Source organism: Aspergillus glaucus (assembly GCF_001890805.1).
Source record: "Aspergillus glaucus CBS 516.65 unplaced genomic scaffold ASPGLscaffold_2, whole genome shotgun sequence".
Classification (NCBI taxonomy): domain Eukaryota; kingdom Fungi; phylum Ascomycota; class Eurotiomycetes; order Eurotiales; family Aspergillaceae; genus Aspergillus; species Aspergillus glaucus.
In genome coordinates this window covers 637,093-651,079 of record NW_019170454.1, presented here as the reverse complement: position 1 = coordinate 651,079, position 13,987 = coordinate 637,093, and the positions used below count along the sequence as shown (strand labels likewise).

The following is a 13,987-nucleotide window of genomic DNA, read 5'->3' as shown; positions in this document are numbered from 1 at the left end:
AACAACAACCAATACCGACAACCAGTCTCGACAACAACGACAAAAAAAAACAATGGACGGAACGGCTACATCTTCCTTTCCGCCTGGTGTAGGCAACGGGTTACTGCCGGCAGTGACTACGACCTATTCCCACATAATTTACAGTCCACTATTCCTACAAAAAGAAAAACAAAAAAGGAGAATACGACCAAACGCCAAACAACAACAGCAACAAAACAAAAAAGGACTATCATCACCCAAGTGGTACCGACACCCCACCACTTTATCCCAAGCCACAAGGCCCCGGGCGTAATTGGCCTTACTACCCGGGGCAACACATAACTGCCTGCCACTATACCAAGCCTTATTCGGGTCAAGACGCTGAACATGAGATTCACCACGTACACGAGGGCACTCCACTCATGGGAAAAGCGAATATAGTATTTGAAGAAGATTTACGAAGTGGTTGATCAAACTATAAAAAGGACCTTCAACAATTACCAGGCAAAAAGCAAAAAGCAAAAGCGATAAAACAAATATCCACCTGATGACAAACCAAAGTACAAACAGAAGAAAAGCTGTCCAGCATATCCCACAAAATTTTCCAAGGAAATGTTCTCGAACTACCACTTGACTGCAGAAAACAGCTGGTCTCATTCCCCGGACCCCCGGATTAACATTCCACCCAAAACAAAAACCAGAAACAAGCAGCGTCTTGGGTTACCTAGCTCGGTCTGGAAAGATGCCCGTACAAGCCCCAGACCCTCACAGAAGGACTGCTAAGCGTCCCCCATAAAGGGATCCCGATGGGGATGATATGGCCGGGTCGCTTCTGTGGGACGAATAGGGATGGATAAAAAAAAAAAAAGTTAGTGGTACGTGCAGTTATGGGAGTCCTCGGAAATTTGACCGAGTTGACCAGGGAACATTACAATAACATCGGCAACAACAACAATTAAGTCCTCCCCGGATTTGAGCTGTTCCCGGGCTCAAAGGACATCATAAAGACAAACCAAACCTAATAACGGGCACTCGCAGCACTCGCCACCAAAGCCAACACTACCAACAAAGCAAAAACACACCCACTAAAACAAGCCTGGTGTTCTGCGGGTGTTCGAGTCGTTCCGTCCGTTCCGGCCGATCTGGAAATCACAAGAAACAAATAACATTACAAAAAGGTCCTCGCCGCAGTCTCAGGTTACCAAACTAATCCGGCTCTCAACCAGCCCCGGATGGTCCCCGGAAAGGCTCACCCGCATGTTCCAACCGCTACATACATGTGCCGAACAAAAATTGATTCCGGATCGGTCGGGTCAACTACATAATATATCGACAAATCAAACGAAGCCAAACGAAACATATCGAACAAGCAACTGTCCACCTTGATGACAGAGGCCGACAGCGACAACAACGACAGCGACAACAACGACAGCGACAGCAACCGACAACACAATTCTCGCCTATTCGGCCTGGTTCTGGTTCTACTCACCTTACCCTACAGGGCACTTCATATTCATATGAGTACTCTTCTCTATTTGACGTTTATCTCATGTTAAATGTGTCCATCCGGGGCGTCCAGATCTTGACACTCCGGATGGACATATCAAGTCTTGTACCACACATTTCCCATGTGGCCATTATGGCCCACAAACACCCACCCTATATCCGAATACCTCATACACCTTCAAATCCGAATCTCAGGAGCTATCGGGTGGCCGATGCTTGGCCGGCACCGGTCACCCAACACTCCAATAATCAAGCCCTAAACGGGCACAAACCACATTTTCACCACACCACTTGCATGTACGTCCTGGTTCAGGTTTTTGCCCTGTACATGGAAAACATGACAGTGGGTTTTCCCTCGGCCCTAGCTCGAATGGGGGGACATTTTTTATGTATCTTTTGTGGTGACTTGTCTATATTGTTGAACATACACATGTACTTGGGGACGAAATATTGCACACACACACACACACACACACACATTTGTTTTTGATTTTGGAGGATGGAAGCACTTTGGGAAACACACACACAAAGTTGAAGACGAAGAGTCGAACTGAGAACCGAATCGGGGAAGTTGAAGTTACATGTACCGGGGAAGATCAGATTGTGATTGTTGGTCCTGGTCAGGTTTTTACCCTAGACACGAAAGTGCAGGGGACGTTTCCCTTGATCCTGAGCCCGAATGGGGGGACTGTATTGGATTGGAGTTACTGAATACATTGCGCTTCCAACCCACATTTTCAATCGTAGGAGCGTAGAGCAACAGAAAGTAGATTGTATAGTAATACATGGATATCAACGCCGTCATATATACAAACCCGCATATTATACATCGTCTACGGCATCATCGTCAAAGCACTAAGTCTCACAGTGCCCTAGGCATCAACTTTTCGAACACCCAAATACCGCATCACTCCTTCGAATCACTATCCTTCTTGCCCCACGACCACACGTCCGAAACATACTCCTGAATCAAATCCCCATACCCCTTCCCCTCCGCCAACGCCTCCGCCTCCTCCCGTAACCTCCTCTGCTTCCACCCCTCCTCCTCCCCACCCATCCAAACCCTCTCCGCCATCCCCTTCTCCTGCGTCTGCCTAGTCCTCAGCTTCTCAATCTCGTCTTCACTCAATCCCCCATCCCGGAGCTGCTTCTCTCTGCTAGCCCGCACTCGCGCCTGGATTTCCTGCGCACGCTCACTAGGCAAACCCGAGATGATCGCCGAGTGCCGCGAAAGGCGCGACTCAAGCCGGTCCATGATGCTGCGGCCTGTGCGTTCGTGGGTTAGGTGGTTTGCGGAGACGCAGAAGGCACCTGTTAGGAGGACGGTGAGGTGGTCTAGTTTGCGGGGGGGTAAGGCGATGAGGATCGGGGAGGTGACGAGGAAAGTTAGGGCGGCGTAGTTTTTGAAGCGCTGGTAGTCGGCTTCGCGGCGGGATTGGATGTCTTCGGTCATTTTCTTTGGTTTTGTGTTTAGTTGATCCAGACGGTGGGTTTCAATTGTTCAATGTCTGATTGGAGGATCTTGTGGCTGAATGTTTATCTGTTTATCGGAGGGTCTGATCTTGCACTTTGCGGTTGAAGCAAAATTTTACGGCGGGCCATGCGGCCAGTTGTGTAGTCACGTGATCTTTGAGCAAATAAGCATCGCAAGGTTAGTATTATCTTTTTCCTCCATCTCCCCCCCCCCCTCTCTACACCCCATTTTCTCATTCTTCAATAGATTCTCCATGCGATATCAGGTTGATACCTGACACTCCGAATAACCGACAATAGACCGCTTATGATTGGCCACATCTTTGCGCAAAACAATGCATAGCTTGACCAAAGCTTAGCGTCAGCCCTGTGGACTCCGACCCACGTGGTTCCACTGCCAAAATGGAGTTGCCTGTTTATTACATCCGGATGAGGGATAGCGGGTGATATGCTGGATTGTGTGGGAACACGTCGACGGCATGCAGATTTCGGAGGATCGGGGGAGTATACGAACACGGATGCTTGTCGGAATGGAGAGACAGGAAATGGCAGTGAGTGAATAAAATAGGTGGGATGTGTCCAGTGGGGATCAGGGTGGATGGGATGGTGCCCGGTGGGGTGTTGTTATGGCCAATAAGTCGGGCATGAGGAATCAGCCAGCCACATGACATGACCGGTTATGCTCATGGAATTGGGGCATTGAGGCGTTTCATTCCGATTCCGAGGATGGATTCAGGTTGTCACTTCATTGGTATATATTGAGGCCTGCTTCCCTTTTCTCACTCTCTTCTGCCATCCTACATCCCATTTATCCCTTCCGCCGGTCCCTCGCTCACCAGCTCAAAACACTATTCGACAAATACACAATGGGCCTCTTCGACTGGTTCAAGTCTTCCAAGCAGGAAGATTCTTCCCAGCAGCCCACTTGGGATCCGAACACCATGACTATGAACCAGCCCTCCAGCCCTTCGGCTCCTACAACTGAGCGTGTCGTAACTCAGCAGCCGGTATGCTTGTTTTAGGACATTTCGATCTGCAACTCGATCTAACTGTCAGCAGAATTCGCAAGAAAACGTGCAGACGAACCTGCGCGGTGGTGCCGGTGCCGGGGATATTTGCTGCGGAGTGTAAGTTACTCCTCTGTTTCATCAGAGAAAGTAGGCTAACGGAAATAGCTGCACTGGACTTCTGTGCTTCGAATGCTGTGAAGACTGCTGCTAGACGAGATATTTATACGAATTTCTATACCCTTTGTATATATCGATTGTCGATATGCTTGATGAAATATGAAATTATTTATTTGTTATTTTTTTTGTCGGTCATTCCTAAATGCTATCAAAACTGCTTTTCTTTTCCGGATGGCACAGTGTAGACTTCGACTTGTAGAGAATAACGAATCCACTTGTAACCGGGTAGCTGTAACTGAAATGTGCTTAGCACTCACCACTCCACCTGACGAGTACTGTTGGTGTCCAACTTGCCGGCTTCGTACTTGATGGTTCCGTCGTCATTGTATCCCACGGCTTGAATCAGTCCTCCGCTCACTTCGTCCATGAACTGGCCGTAAACGTCCTGCTCGTTGATTGCGCAACGCACGCTGGGCGATTCGCAATGGGCAACCAAGGCAGCGGCACTCTTGAAGATCTTGAGGCATCCGGGGCACCTGCAGGAGTATTTCATTTAGCGTGAATCAAGAGTCTAAGGCGAATAGGCAATACATACTGGGCGTTGCGCTTCGCTTTGCTTTTCATCAAGACGTGCTCCTCGAATTCCTTCATGGTGGGAAAGGACGAGCCGCAGGTACAAACGTACTTCCCAATGAACGAGTTAAAGAACTTAGTGGCATCCCATTTATCGTCCAATAGGCGAAGCGTCTGACCGGCCTCCGGCGTTCCAGCACCGAAGGAACCTTTTCCGCGAGTGGGGGGGGCTTCCACAGTCGACGGAGGTTCCTCGTTATCACCAGCATCCGAAAACGCCATCAAGTCACACATAGGCATTCCAAATGTCGCTTGTCCTCTGCTGTCTCCCAGCGCGGGCCAGTGCTTCAGCGCAAGCATAGCATCCACACTCGCAGTGGGGTCATCTCTGCCCGGCTTCGGCTGATACGCCATTGCCTGACGGTTCTCGAGATCCAGAAAGTTGATCTTCACGCCGCCATCGATGTCGTCAAGATCGGCTGGGTTGGGGATGACGGGCATCGGGGGTCCTTCACCGGCTTTCAGGGCTTCCTTGATCATAAACTTCTTGGACTGCTCCTGAAGCAGACGGGTCTGGCTGATGACGCTGCACTCGTTATCCTCGATGTGCTTCATCAGTCCAGCGGCACTCTTGAAAATAACCTTACAGCCATGGCAGATCAGGTGCTGTTCCGCGCGGTGGTTCTGTGGGTGGTTGAAGCTCTGCGTTAGTACTCTACGAAGATCCTGCGCCGTGACGGATCGTGCCTACCTGGCGAATGTGGGCATCACGTCCTCCCTCACTGCGGAAATCAATTCCACAGATAGGACAGACAATGTGTTTGTTCTCAGCCTGGAGCTTGTGGATGAGGTGACGCTCCTCATCTTCGAAGTCGAGATCACACTTGGCACAGTAGTCGTGCAAGGGCTCCATTTCCTTGTGCTTTTTCATCTCTTCGACTGAGGCGAAGAGGGATTTACAGTCATCGTAGGTGCAGGGGATCTTTTTCTTTGGACCTGGTCGATACATCCTTGGCCGTGGTTGCGGGATGAAGGTGTTCCTAAAGGCGTAGACACTGGATACGAAGGTGGATGAAAAAAAAAAAAAAGAGGAAGTTGACTAGATGAGGTAGAAGAGAAAAAATAGAAGAGGGGCTGTAATGGATTCACCTGCAAGTTGTTCTGGGAAGAGTGAAAGCAAAGAAGTTGGAAGTTTACATTGTATGTGACTACAATGGGAATAACTTCATCTGCTCAACTCACTGCGGGAAAGTGAAAGAATTTGTCTTCTTACTGTAGCCTGCCTACAAAATAGGGGAAGTACCGCAAATATAGAAATAATTTTTGGCTACTACAGCTTTCTTCTACAACCTTATACTTTTTCTTGGGCAAGTTGGCGATTCACCGTCCAGGGCTGTAGGGTCTGTCCGAATATGGTTCCAGCTTTGGTTCTGTCCCCTAACATCGTTCTAAATATAAATCGACATGGGAAGAGTCAAGAAACTAGGTTAATGAATGCATTTGGAGACGCGCCTCTCTAATTTGAGGTAACTGTCGGATCATTTTCTCTAGTTATTTTGGCCTTGTAGGGTCAAATATATATACACTCGGATTTGCCACTTCCCCAAAGAACACGAAGCGCAAATTACAAGTAAAAGGCAAATATAAGCTACATATCTATATCTACTACTGTATTCTAGACCTCTAAAGGTGCTTCTTATGTTGTTGTATACATCTGTTTACTCTATTTGGCGACGATGACATCACACCCTTATCGGGTTAGCGCATGTCTTATCACGTGGAGATATGCCGCATACCGTAAAGAGACGCCACCCCAGCCTCGATCCCACGCCATGTTTTGCTAGCCAGTTGAGTCATTTCTGAACAGCTCGAGCTAGCTACTAAATAGCAGCTCAGTCCAAACATGGAGAGCTTCGACGAGGTATCCCGCGCCCGGGATCCTCAGGAGGAGTGCGTTGCGGTCAACAACGATCCCTCCAAAACCCCGTCCGTTACAGATAGCAATGCGCCAAAGTCCATACCAGGGCCGTCCATCGCAACTTCGGATGATTCTGCTTCATCGTCCATGGCGAACAAGGCACCTACAGAAAAAGAAGGTTTAGCACATCCAGAGGATCCACAGCAAGAGATCTTCAAACCGTCTCCGGATCCTTCGCCGTACGCGCCCTCAACGTATGGTTCCTCGACTGGGATACAGCTGAGTGAAGATGAAGGTGCTGGTGGGGAGGATGAAGAGCCTCATATTGCAACGTCTTTCCAGCGAGATTCCACGCCAACTTCGGCACAGAGGCGACTATCTGTGTTCTATGATACTGGGAGTGAAGGTATCAATCGCATGCACAAGTTTTCTCTATACGAAACTGCTAGTCGATTTTATATGGTTGGGATGGATTTGTCGGACACCCGTTTCAGAATATTGAAAATCGACCGGACATCAGAGACCGGTGACTTGAGCGTTGCAGAAGACGACATTGTTTATAACAAGCGGGAAATGAGTCAGTTATTGGACGCCATTGACGACGGGAATAAGAGCTCTGGAGGACTGAAGTTGAAATGCAGTGCATGGGCATTGCTGGGATTCATCCGCTTCACCGGTGCATACTACATGCTTCTCGTGACGAAGAGAAGCCAGGTCGCTATGCTAGGAGGTCATTACATCTACCAGGTTGACGGTACAGAACTGATTTCCTTAACAACCTCGTCATTATCGAAAATAAAACCGGAGAAGAACCACGAAGAAGCCCGGTATATTGCAATTCTGAACAACCTCGACCTCACCCGCTCGTTTTACTTTAGTTATTCCTACGACATCACACGAACACTGCAGCACAATATCTGCCGCGAACGCAAGGCCAATCAGGATGGGCGGCCCAGTAACTATTCCCAAGACTACAACACGATGTTTATATGGAACAACCACCTCCTCGATCCGGCGCTGTCAAACCTCAAGAGACCATGGGAATGGTGCTTACCAATTATCCATGGCTACGTCGATCAAGCAAAGCTCTCAGTATATGGACGGCACGTCTACATCACGATCATCGCTCGCCGGTCTCGGTTTTTCGCAGGAGCTCGGTTCTTGAAGCGAGGTGCTAATGATGTAGGATATGTCGCTAATGATGTTGAGACTGAGCAAATTGTGTCAGAACAGGCGGCAACATCCTTCCATTCGCCAGGTCCGGGGCTCTATACAAGTCCCCTGTATACCTCGTATGTCCAGCACCGTGGAAGTATTCCTCTTTATTGGACTCAGGAAAATTCCGGCGTTTCACCAAAACCGGACATTGAACTGAACCTGGTGGACCCCTTCTACTCTGCAGCGGCTTTGCATTTCGACAACTTGTTTGACCGGTACGGTGCACCAATCTACGTTCTGAATTTGATCAAAGCGAGGGAGCGAACGCCGCGAGAATCCAAACTTCTGAAAGAATACACCAATGCCATCAATTATCTCAACCAATTCCTTCCAAAGGAAAAGAAAATCATTTACAAGCCATTCGATATGAGCCGGGCCTCGAAAAGTCGTGACCAAGATGTGATCGCAACACTCGAGGATATTGCAGGTGGCATAGTCCCCAAGACCGGCATTTTCAAAAACGGCTATGATGTAGAATCAGGACTACAATTGCAGAACGGTATTGCAAGGACCAACTGCATCGACTGCCTTGACCGCACCAACGCTGCTCAGTTCGTGGTTGGGAAACGCGCACTTGGCCATCAGCTCCATGCTCTAGGTATCATCGAGGGCACGACAGTGGAGTACGATACTCATGCTGTTAACCTCTTCACGACGATGTGGCACGACCATGGTGACACAATTGCCATCCAATATGGTGGATCACATTTAGTCAACACCATGGCGACATACCGCAAAATAAACCAGTGGAGCAGCCATTCGCGAGACATGGTGGAGAGCTTCAAGCGATATTATAACAATTCGTTCCTCGATGCTCAGCGTCAAGAAGCATACAATCTCTTCCTCGGTAATTACATTTTCTCCCAGGGACAACCGATGTTGTGGGATCTCTCTACGGACTACTATTTGCACCACGCAGATCCGCGGTCCTGGTCAAATAGAAAGCGACCAAATTATATCTGCTGGTATACGCCGGAAAACTTAAAGCAAAAAGAGATACCACCTCCGCCCCAGCGGCCAAAGGAGCCTTTATCGTGCTATGATGATTACTGGCTTGAATACTATCGACCGCTGGCCATATCGTCATTTCCGAAAATCTTCTCTTACAGACTGAACTCCAACAAGCATCGATGTCCACCCCTCCGTTCCGGTCTCAGTCCATTCGACGTCTGGATTCCACATGAACAAGTCAACCGAGAACGACATCCACAACGAGGCGTCAAGATTCAAGAACCATCCGACGACTCCACGCACACAAACACATCAAGCCCCCAACAAAACTGGCAATACCAACAACCCTCCGCCGAAAAACGCCCCCCAGCAGGCGGCATCATGAAAGAACCCCGTCTATTCACCAAAAACTCCCCATCCCACGACTCCCAATCCCAATCCCAACTACCCTCAGCACCCAGCAAGGCCCAAATCGCCCAATGGACACTCGGCCAACTCGTAACAGACTCCCTAAACCCCTCCGTCAAACCCGCCGAAGCCGAAGAATACGCCCGCTACATCAACCACCCCCTCAAAGTGCCTCTCGTGGTGACATCTGAAGATGAGTTGACCGCTCGTGAGAAAGGCGGGTCGAGTCTGGATTTGCTTGAGTATGCGAATACGTGCAATGTTGAGGAGGGGACGTTGGAGGCGAATGCGGAGCAAAATGTGGAGGATTATTTGGAGTTTTTAGATGTTTCGGAGAGTGGGATTTCGGTTGCCAAGGAGGATTATGAGAAGAAGAGGTATAAGAGGTATCGGCAGTGGTTGAGGGGGAAGAGTTTGTTTAAGCAGAGGGTTGATCTTTAATTCTCATTCTTGAAAATTGGTTATGTGTTATGAGTACTTAGTTTGGAGATACCCTGCATTTGTCTATAGCATCCATTGAATATGCATTTAGATTTCATCTCAGATTAACAACTAAAGTAGCCCCCATCATCCGGGCCAATCTCATCCATAAGCAGCTCCTTAAGAACATCATCCGCGTCGACCAACTCCCGCATCTCATCCCAAATCTTCTCCTTCGCACCCAACTGTCCCTCATCCCCCTCCGCATCCACAGGATTCTCCAACGCAAGCTTCAACAAATAGACAACGCCCCTAAGCTTTTTCTTCAACACTCCCAGAACCTGCCCTGCTGACTTATCACCTTCTAACCCGCGCCCCTTCTCCGTTCTCTCAGTAATCTCCCCCTCTTCCTCAACCGCATACACCCAGCACGCGCACAGGCCACCAAGTATCTCTCCACGCCATCTCCATAGCCGCGGATGCGCATTCAGAATCACAGCACGCATTGCGGCCACAGACGCGAGGAGGAGAGGGGCATGTGCGGGACCGAATGGGTTGGAGAGCGTGCTGTACAGGACGGGAATGATTTCCTGGAGGTACTTCGTGGTGTGGATTCCTAGTTCCGGCAGGATATTGTGTAGCTGGTTTACCAGGAGCGTGGAAAGGCGTGGGTGGGGGAATGATGCGAACGAGGATGTCGAGGTTGTGCTTGTTGAGCTGATATGATGGAATGAGGGGATGATATGGTCGCGGAGGATTCTGGTGACACCGGTAATATATGTGTTTTTATCTTCTGTTTTCTTGTTCGTCGGCATGGACGGGAGTTGGTAGGCTGTTTTCAAGACAGAAAGAAGGGCGGGATAGGCGACTTCGAGGAGTTTGATGGAGTCGTCTTCTGGTGTGATTGTTGGGAGCGAGAAGAAGCATTGCTTTATGGCGTCTTCGAAGACAGAGGAGAGGTTTGTTCGCCGGAGGATGTCAGATTCGCTTTTTTGGATTGGTTTGAGGAATTGTAAGAGGATGCTACAGCCGCGAGACTTGTAGGCTAGATTGTCGTCGTCTATCAGGGACAATGTTGGGGGTATGAGGAGCGGGAAATGTCTTTCCAGATACCCTTTGTCATTGGACTGAATCATTGTTAGCTCATGCCTGAAAGTGTTCGCCAGGGGGACGTACATGATACTGAGCAATAACCCACTCGAAAACCGTGGTAGCATAGGGATTGTGAACCTTCCACGGCTTCGACTCCGGATCCAAAATACTCGTGTCAAAATGACCCAAAGGTACAGGATGGAAGTTCTTCCGGCCAGCATCTGTGATTGCCGGATTCCTCGTCTTAGCAAAGAGGGGCTTTATTCTCTCTTTCAGGACCTGCTCGACAATAGACCAGAAAGAGCGGCTCTCTTCTGTACGAAGCTTTGTAGTAAAAAAGTGCAGTGCTTCCTTTGCCTTCGTAGCACTTGCGCTTGTAGTCCAAGGATCGTTATCAGACGTGAAGCTTGCCAGTGCGATGACGATATCCGACTTGTTGGCAGCTTTCTCAATGGGTAACAGAGCAGCCAAAGATGAAAGAACAGAAATAGCGATAGTTGACTTGAGTCGAATAGCCTTGACTACCTCCTTCTGCTCTGTTATTGCAGCGTATCAGTCATGCCTGTGTGCAAGAAGACGTAATGAAAATACCCACCTTTTGATATACCCTCCGGATCAGAGATATTACCAAACACAGGACCAGGAAGCGCTGCATCACTAGCCCACTCATACAGGTAGTTCATTACCTCCTCATCTCGGTCCGGTAGACTCTTCGAGTCCCATCTATCCAGAAATCCTTGGGCGACAAGGAGGCCTTCGCTGATCTGAATGCATTGTCAGAGAAAACCCAGGCTAGCAGGGACACGTAGACTTACCTCTGCATCGCTTTTTGAACTTTGAGGCGATAAATCTCTCCATAATGGACCTAATGAATCGGGGAGTGCGATGTTGTCTGGGAGAGTAATGGCTGGGAGGTCGTTGGCATCTGGCTGTTGTTGGAGGGACTCACGTGCCGCTTTGCGAAGTTCTTCCATGACTAGACGCGGCGAACGTCGTTTATAGCTGCAACAATTGATTTAACAATGTAAAAATAGTGTTGTTCTATAATTTAAAGAAAACAAAAGTGTAGGTGTTAATGCAGCTTATAACGAAGAGATATGTGGGCGGGAGATGAAAATTTGGAGAAGCGGATAAGTTACTGCTGATGTCTATACCAAGGGATCTACGGAGTAATAACAGACTATTCGAACTTTTCTTTCATTTCCTCGTAGCAAATAACTATTTTGGCGGAGGGATACCTAATTCTTCTCGTTGACTTGAGAGAGCTTCCAAGATCTTTTCCTTCTCTGTGATCTCTGGATGCAGGAGCTGCCACTTAATCGCCGCATCGATGACTTTACTCATCCATGGCCCTTTCGATACCTTCATATGCTTCATGATCTCGTCTCCGTTTGCGATGGGCTTCATTTCGCATACCTCTTTGAGGTCCTGCTTCACCATGTATTCCAGAAAAGCGTCATATTCTTCAATAACTGCACCGGGCAGGAGTGAGCAAGTCGTCTTCCAGACTGTAGAACGGGAAAGGATCTGATGTCTTACCTTTAGAGAAATCGCGTCCCTGCATGACTTCCTGAAGAATACTCAAGACAAACTGAAGTCTCCATTCCTTTCCCCATGACCGCATGTGTAGACCAACTTGCTGTCGAATTTCCGCAGCCGTGCCGCTCAGGCGCTCCTCCAGAAGCGATGACTTGACGTCGATAATGCTCTTCCAATTATTCGACGAGTCCCGCAAAAAATTGATGGTCTTGTTGTCCGAACGAAGACTGTCTCTGGCAACTTCGGATGCGCGTGGTGGAAGCGGTTTGGCTTTTTTACCCGAGGCTATACGTGTCGGGACACTGGTCCAAGGTGCGAATGCAGTGATGACCCATGCATAATAGCTTTCTGACTTATCACGAATGAGAATGCTCCGTACGCGCTCGACGGCGTCACTGCTCTCTGCGCCCGTATGTAGCAATTTTTGAAAGGTATTGTATGCAAGAGCCCAGGATGATGTTTCTGCCTGGACATCGTCTTGATGGTTCGCGAATATTGTAGTATAAAGTCCGATACGATCGATGAGATCCAGTGCGCCTCGGGGATCAGGTCCTATACTTGGTGAGCATCATGAGTTTGCCAAACAATCCGTGTCATCAACTTACCTTTGAGCATCTTTTCCAGCTCCGTTCCAACACGCTCCTTGCTGATTTTTAACTTGAGAGCTTCACTGATCTCGCTATTCTGCATCGCTTGTTTTGTATCCTCATGGATTCGGTATCCCAACCGGCTGGCAAACCGGATCAACCGTAGCACACGCAATGGGTCATCTTTGAACGTCTGGAATGGTTCTAATGGAGTACGAATGATCTTATTCTGCATGTCACTCCAGCCGCATCCTGTGAGGTCCTCCACCTTGGACTCATTAAGGTTGTAGAAAAGCGCGTTGATTGTCGCATCACGGCGCAATGCGTCTTCCTGTGCCGTACCAAACTCCATCTGCGGGTTCCTGCTGTCCTCCGAGTATGTCTCCTTTCGCAGATTGACCAGGTCGATTTCGAGACCAAAGATCTTTGTGGCCACCGTCTCCAAGTGTTTCGACTTCTCGGGGTTCGCTTCGATCTTGTGTAAACTGACAATGGCCTCGCTCAGCTCGCCGTTCGGGTGGTTCCTCCTGTACTTGTCCAGGTTCTCCGGGGTATCCAAGTATCCCTTCAGAGCCATACCAAACTGGTATCCTGTCATCGTACTGATTCCCACATCGATGTCATTGCTGTCCACGCCTAGCAGCTTGTCTCGCACCCAACCCCCAGTGAACCGCAGCTCGGTCTGCGGGAGGTCCTCGCTACCACCTTTTGCAATTTCTTGTTCACGGATATAATGCGCGACATCGAGGAGGAGCTCTTTCAGGGTGTTCTCGATCGGAGTAAGCTGTACGGTGGGCAGGGCCTGCGCGTTCTGAGTCATGGTGTCGTTGGTATTGTAGGAAATGCGTCTTCGCTTGTGTATTTGTGCAGAAGGGCTCGCCTGGACTTTGCGACGACTCATAGGCTGGTATGCCGCAGGTCGATAGTGTCGCACAGGTATGGGCGATGTGGTTGTTCTCAGCAAACAGTGTCTTGGAGGGGCAGGTAAGCGGGACAATGTGCTGAGAACACAGCACTGGCGACACTCAACGAGAAATCGGACAGTCTGGGGTCTCAGCATATAATTCAGCCATAAGTTAAAAGCGACAATCGCGTATAGAAGCCCACTTTATGAATTGGAGCTGGGGCAAGAGCAAGAGAAAACATCCAGAACTGTCAAGGAAGCCGATCCAGAAGATCACCGCCTTCTGCCTTCT

At 49.0% G+C, this 13,987-nt stretch overlaps 7 protein-coding genes across 7 annotated transcripts; 3 read left to right on the top strand and 4 right to left on the bottom strand.

Annotated features, from left to right (window-relative positions):
- Positions 1 to 4: 4 nt before the first annotated feature.
- On the bottom strand, positions 5 to 480 carry ASPGLDRAFT_709721 (uncharacterized protein). Its single transcript, XM_022549525.1, has one exon. It carries the CDS (start codon positions 366 to 368, stop codon positions 117 to 119), a length of 252 nt encoding a protein of 83 aa, XP_022405144.1. The 5' UTR covers positions 369 to 480; the 3' UTR covers positions 5 to 116.
- A 310-nt stretch (positions 481 to 790) lies between these two features.
- On the top strand, positions 791 to 2,070 carry ASPGLDRAFT_709637 (uncharacterized protein). The gene is made up of 2 exons (XM_022549524.1): positions 791 to 1,247; positions 1,298 to 2,070. Exons 1-2 carry the CDS (start codon positions 1,212 to 1,214, stop codon positions 1,973 to 1,975), a joined length of 714 nt encoding a protein of 237 aa, XP_022405143.1. The 5' UTR covers positions 791 to 1,211; the 3' UTR covers positions 1,976 to 2,070.
- A 161-nt stretch (positions 2,071 to 2,231) lies between these two features.
- ASPGLDRAFT_42040 (uncharacterized protein) lies at positions 2,232 to 3,254 on the bottom strand. Its single transcript, XM_022545534.1, has 2 exons — positions 3,206 to 3,254; positions 2,232 to 3,136 (listed from the first exon to the last, which is right to left on the bottom strand). Exon 2 carries the CDS (start codon positions 2,936 to 2,938, stop codon positions 2,393 to 2,395), a length of 546 nt encoding a protein of 181 aa, XP_022405142.1. The 5' UTR covers positions 2,939 to 3,136; positions 3,206 to 3,254; the 3' UTR covers positions 2,232 to 2,392.
- A 570-nt stretch (positions 3,255 to 3,824) lies between these two features.
- Positions 3,825 to 4,179, top strand: ASPGLDRAFT_117072 (uncharacterized protein; the record flags this gene model as incomplete). Its single annotated transcript, XM_022539834.1, has 3 exons — positions 3,825 to 3,965; positions 4,018 to 4,085; positions 4,134 to 4,179. The coding sequence occupies 3 exons, from the start codon at positions 3,825 to 3,827 to the stop codon at positions 4,177 to 4,179; spliced, it is 255 nt and encodes an 84-aa protein (XP_022405141.1).
- Positions 4,180 to 4,287: 108 nt separating this feature from the next.
- On the bottom strand, positions 4,288 to 5,667 carry ASPGLDRAFT_140989 (putative C2H2 finger domain protein; the record flags this gene model as incomplete). The annotated part of the gene is made up of 3 exons (XM_022541716.1): positions 4,288 to 4,621; positions 4,681 to 5,342; positions 5,410 to 5,667. The coding sequence occupies 3 exons, from the start codon at positions 5,665 to 5,667 to the stop codon at positions 4,399 to 4,401; spliced, it is 1,143 nt and encodes a 380-aa protein (XP_022405140.1). The 3' UTR covers positions 4,288 to 4,398.
- An 894-nt stretch (positions 5,668 to 6,561) lies between these two features.
- ASPGLDRAFT_78996 (phosphatidylinositol-3,5-bisphosphate 5-phosphatase) lies at positions 6,562 to 9,594 on the top strand (the record flags this gene model as incomplete). The annotated part of the gene is made up of 1 exon (XM_022549996.1): positions 6,562 to 9,594. The coding sequence occupies one exon, from the start codon at positions 6,562 to 6,564 to the stop codon at positions 9,592 to 9,594; it is 3,033 nt and encodes a 1,010-aa protein (XP_022405139.1).
- A 104-nt stretch (positions 9,595 to 9,698) lies between these two features.
- ASPGLDRAFT_63342 (uncharacterized protein) lies at positions 9,699 to 13,611 on the bottom strand (the record flags this gene model as incomplete). Its single annotated transcript, XM_022548645.1, has 7 exons — positions 9,699 to 10,700; positions 10,750 to 11,181; positions 11,328 to 11,429; positions 11,481 to 11,641; positions 11,904 to 12,137; positions 12,205 to 12,756; positions 12,810 to 13,611. The coding sequence occupies 7 exons, from the start codon at positions 13,609 to 13,611 to the stop codon at positions 9,699 to 9,701; spliced, it is 3,285 nt and encodes a 1,094-aa protein (XP_022405138.1).
- Between the last annotated feature and the right edge of the window lie 376 nt (positions 13,612 to 13,987).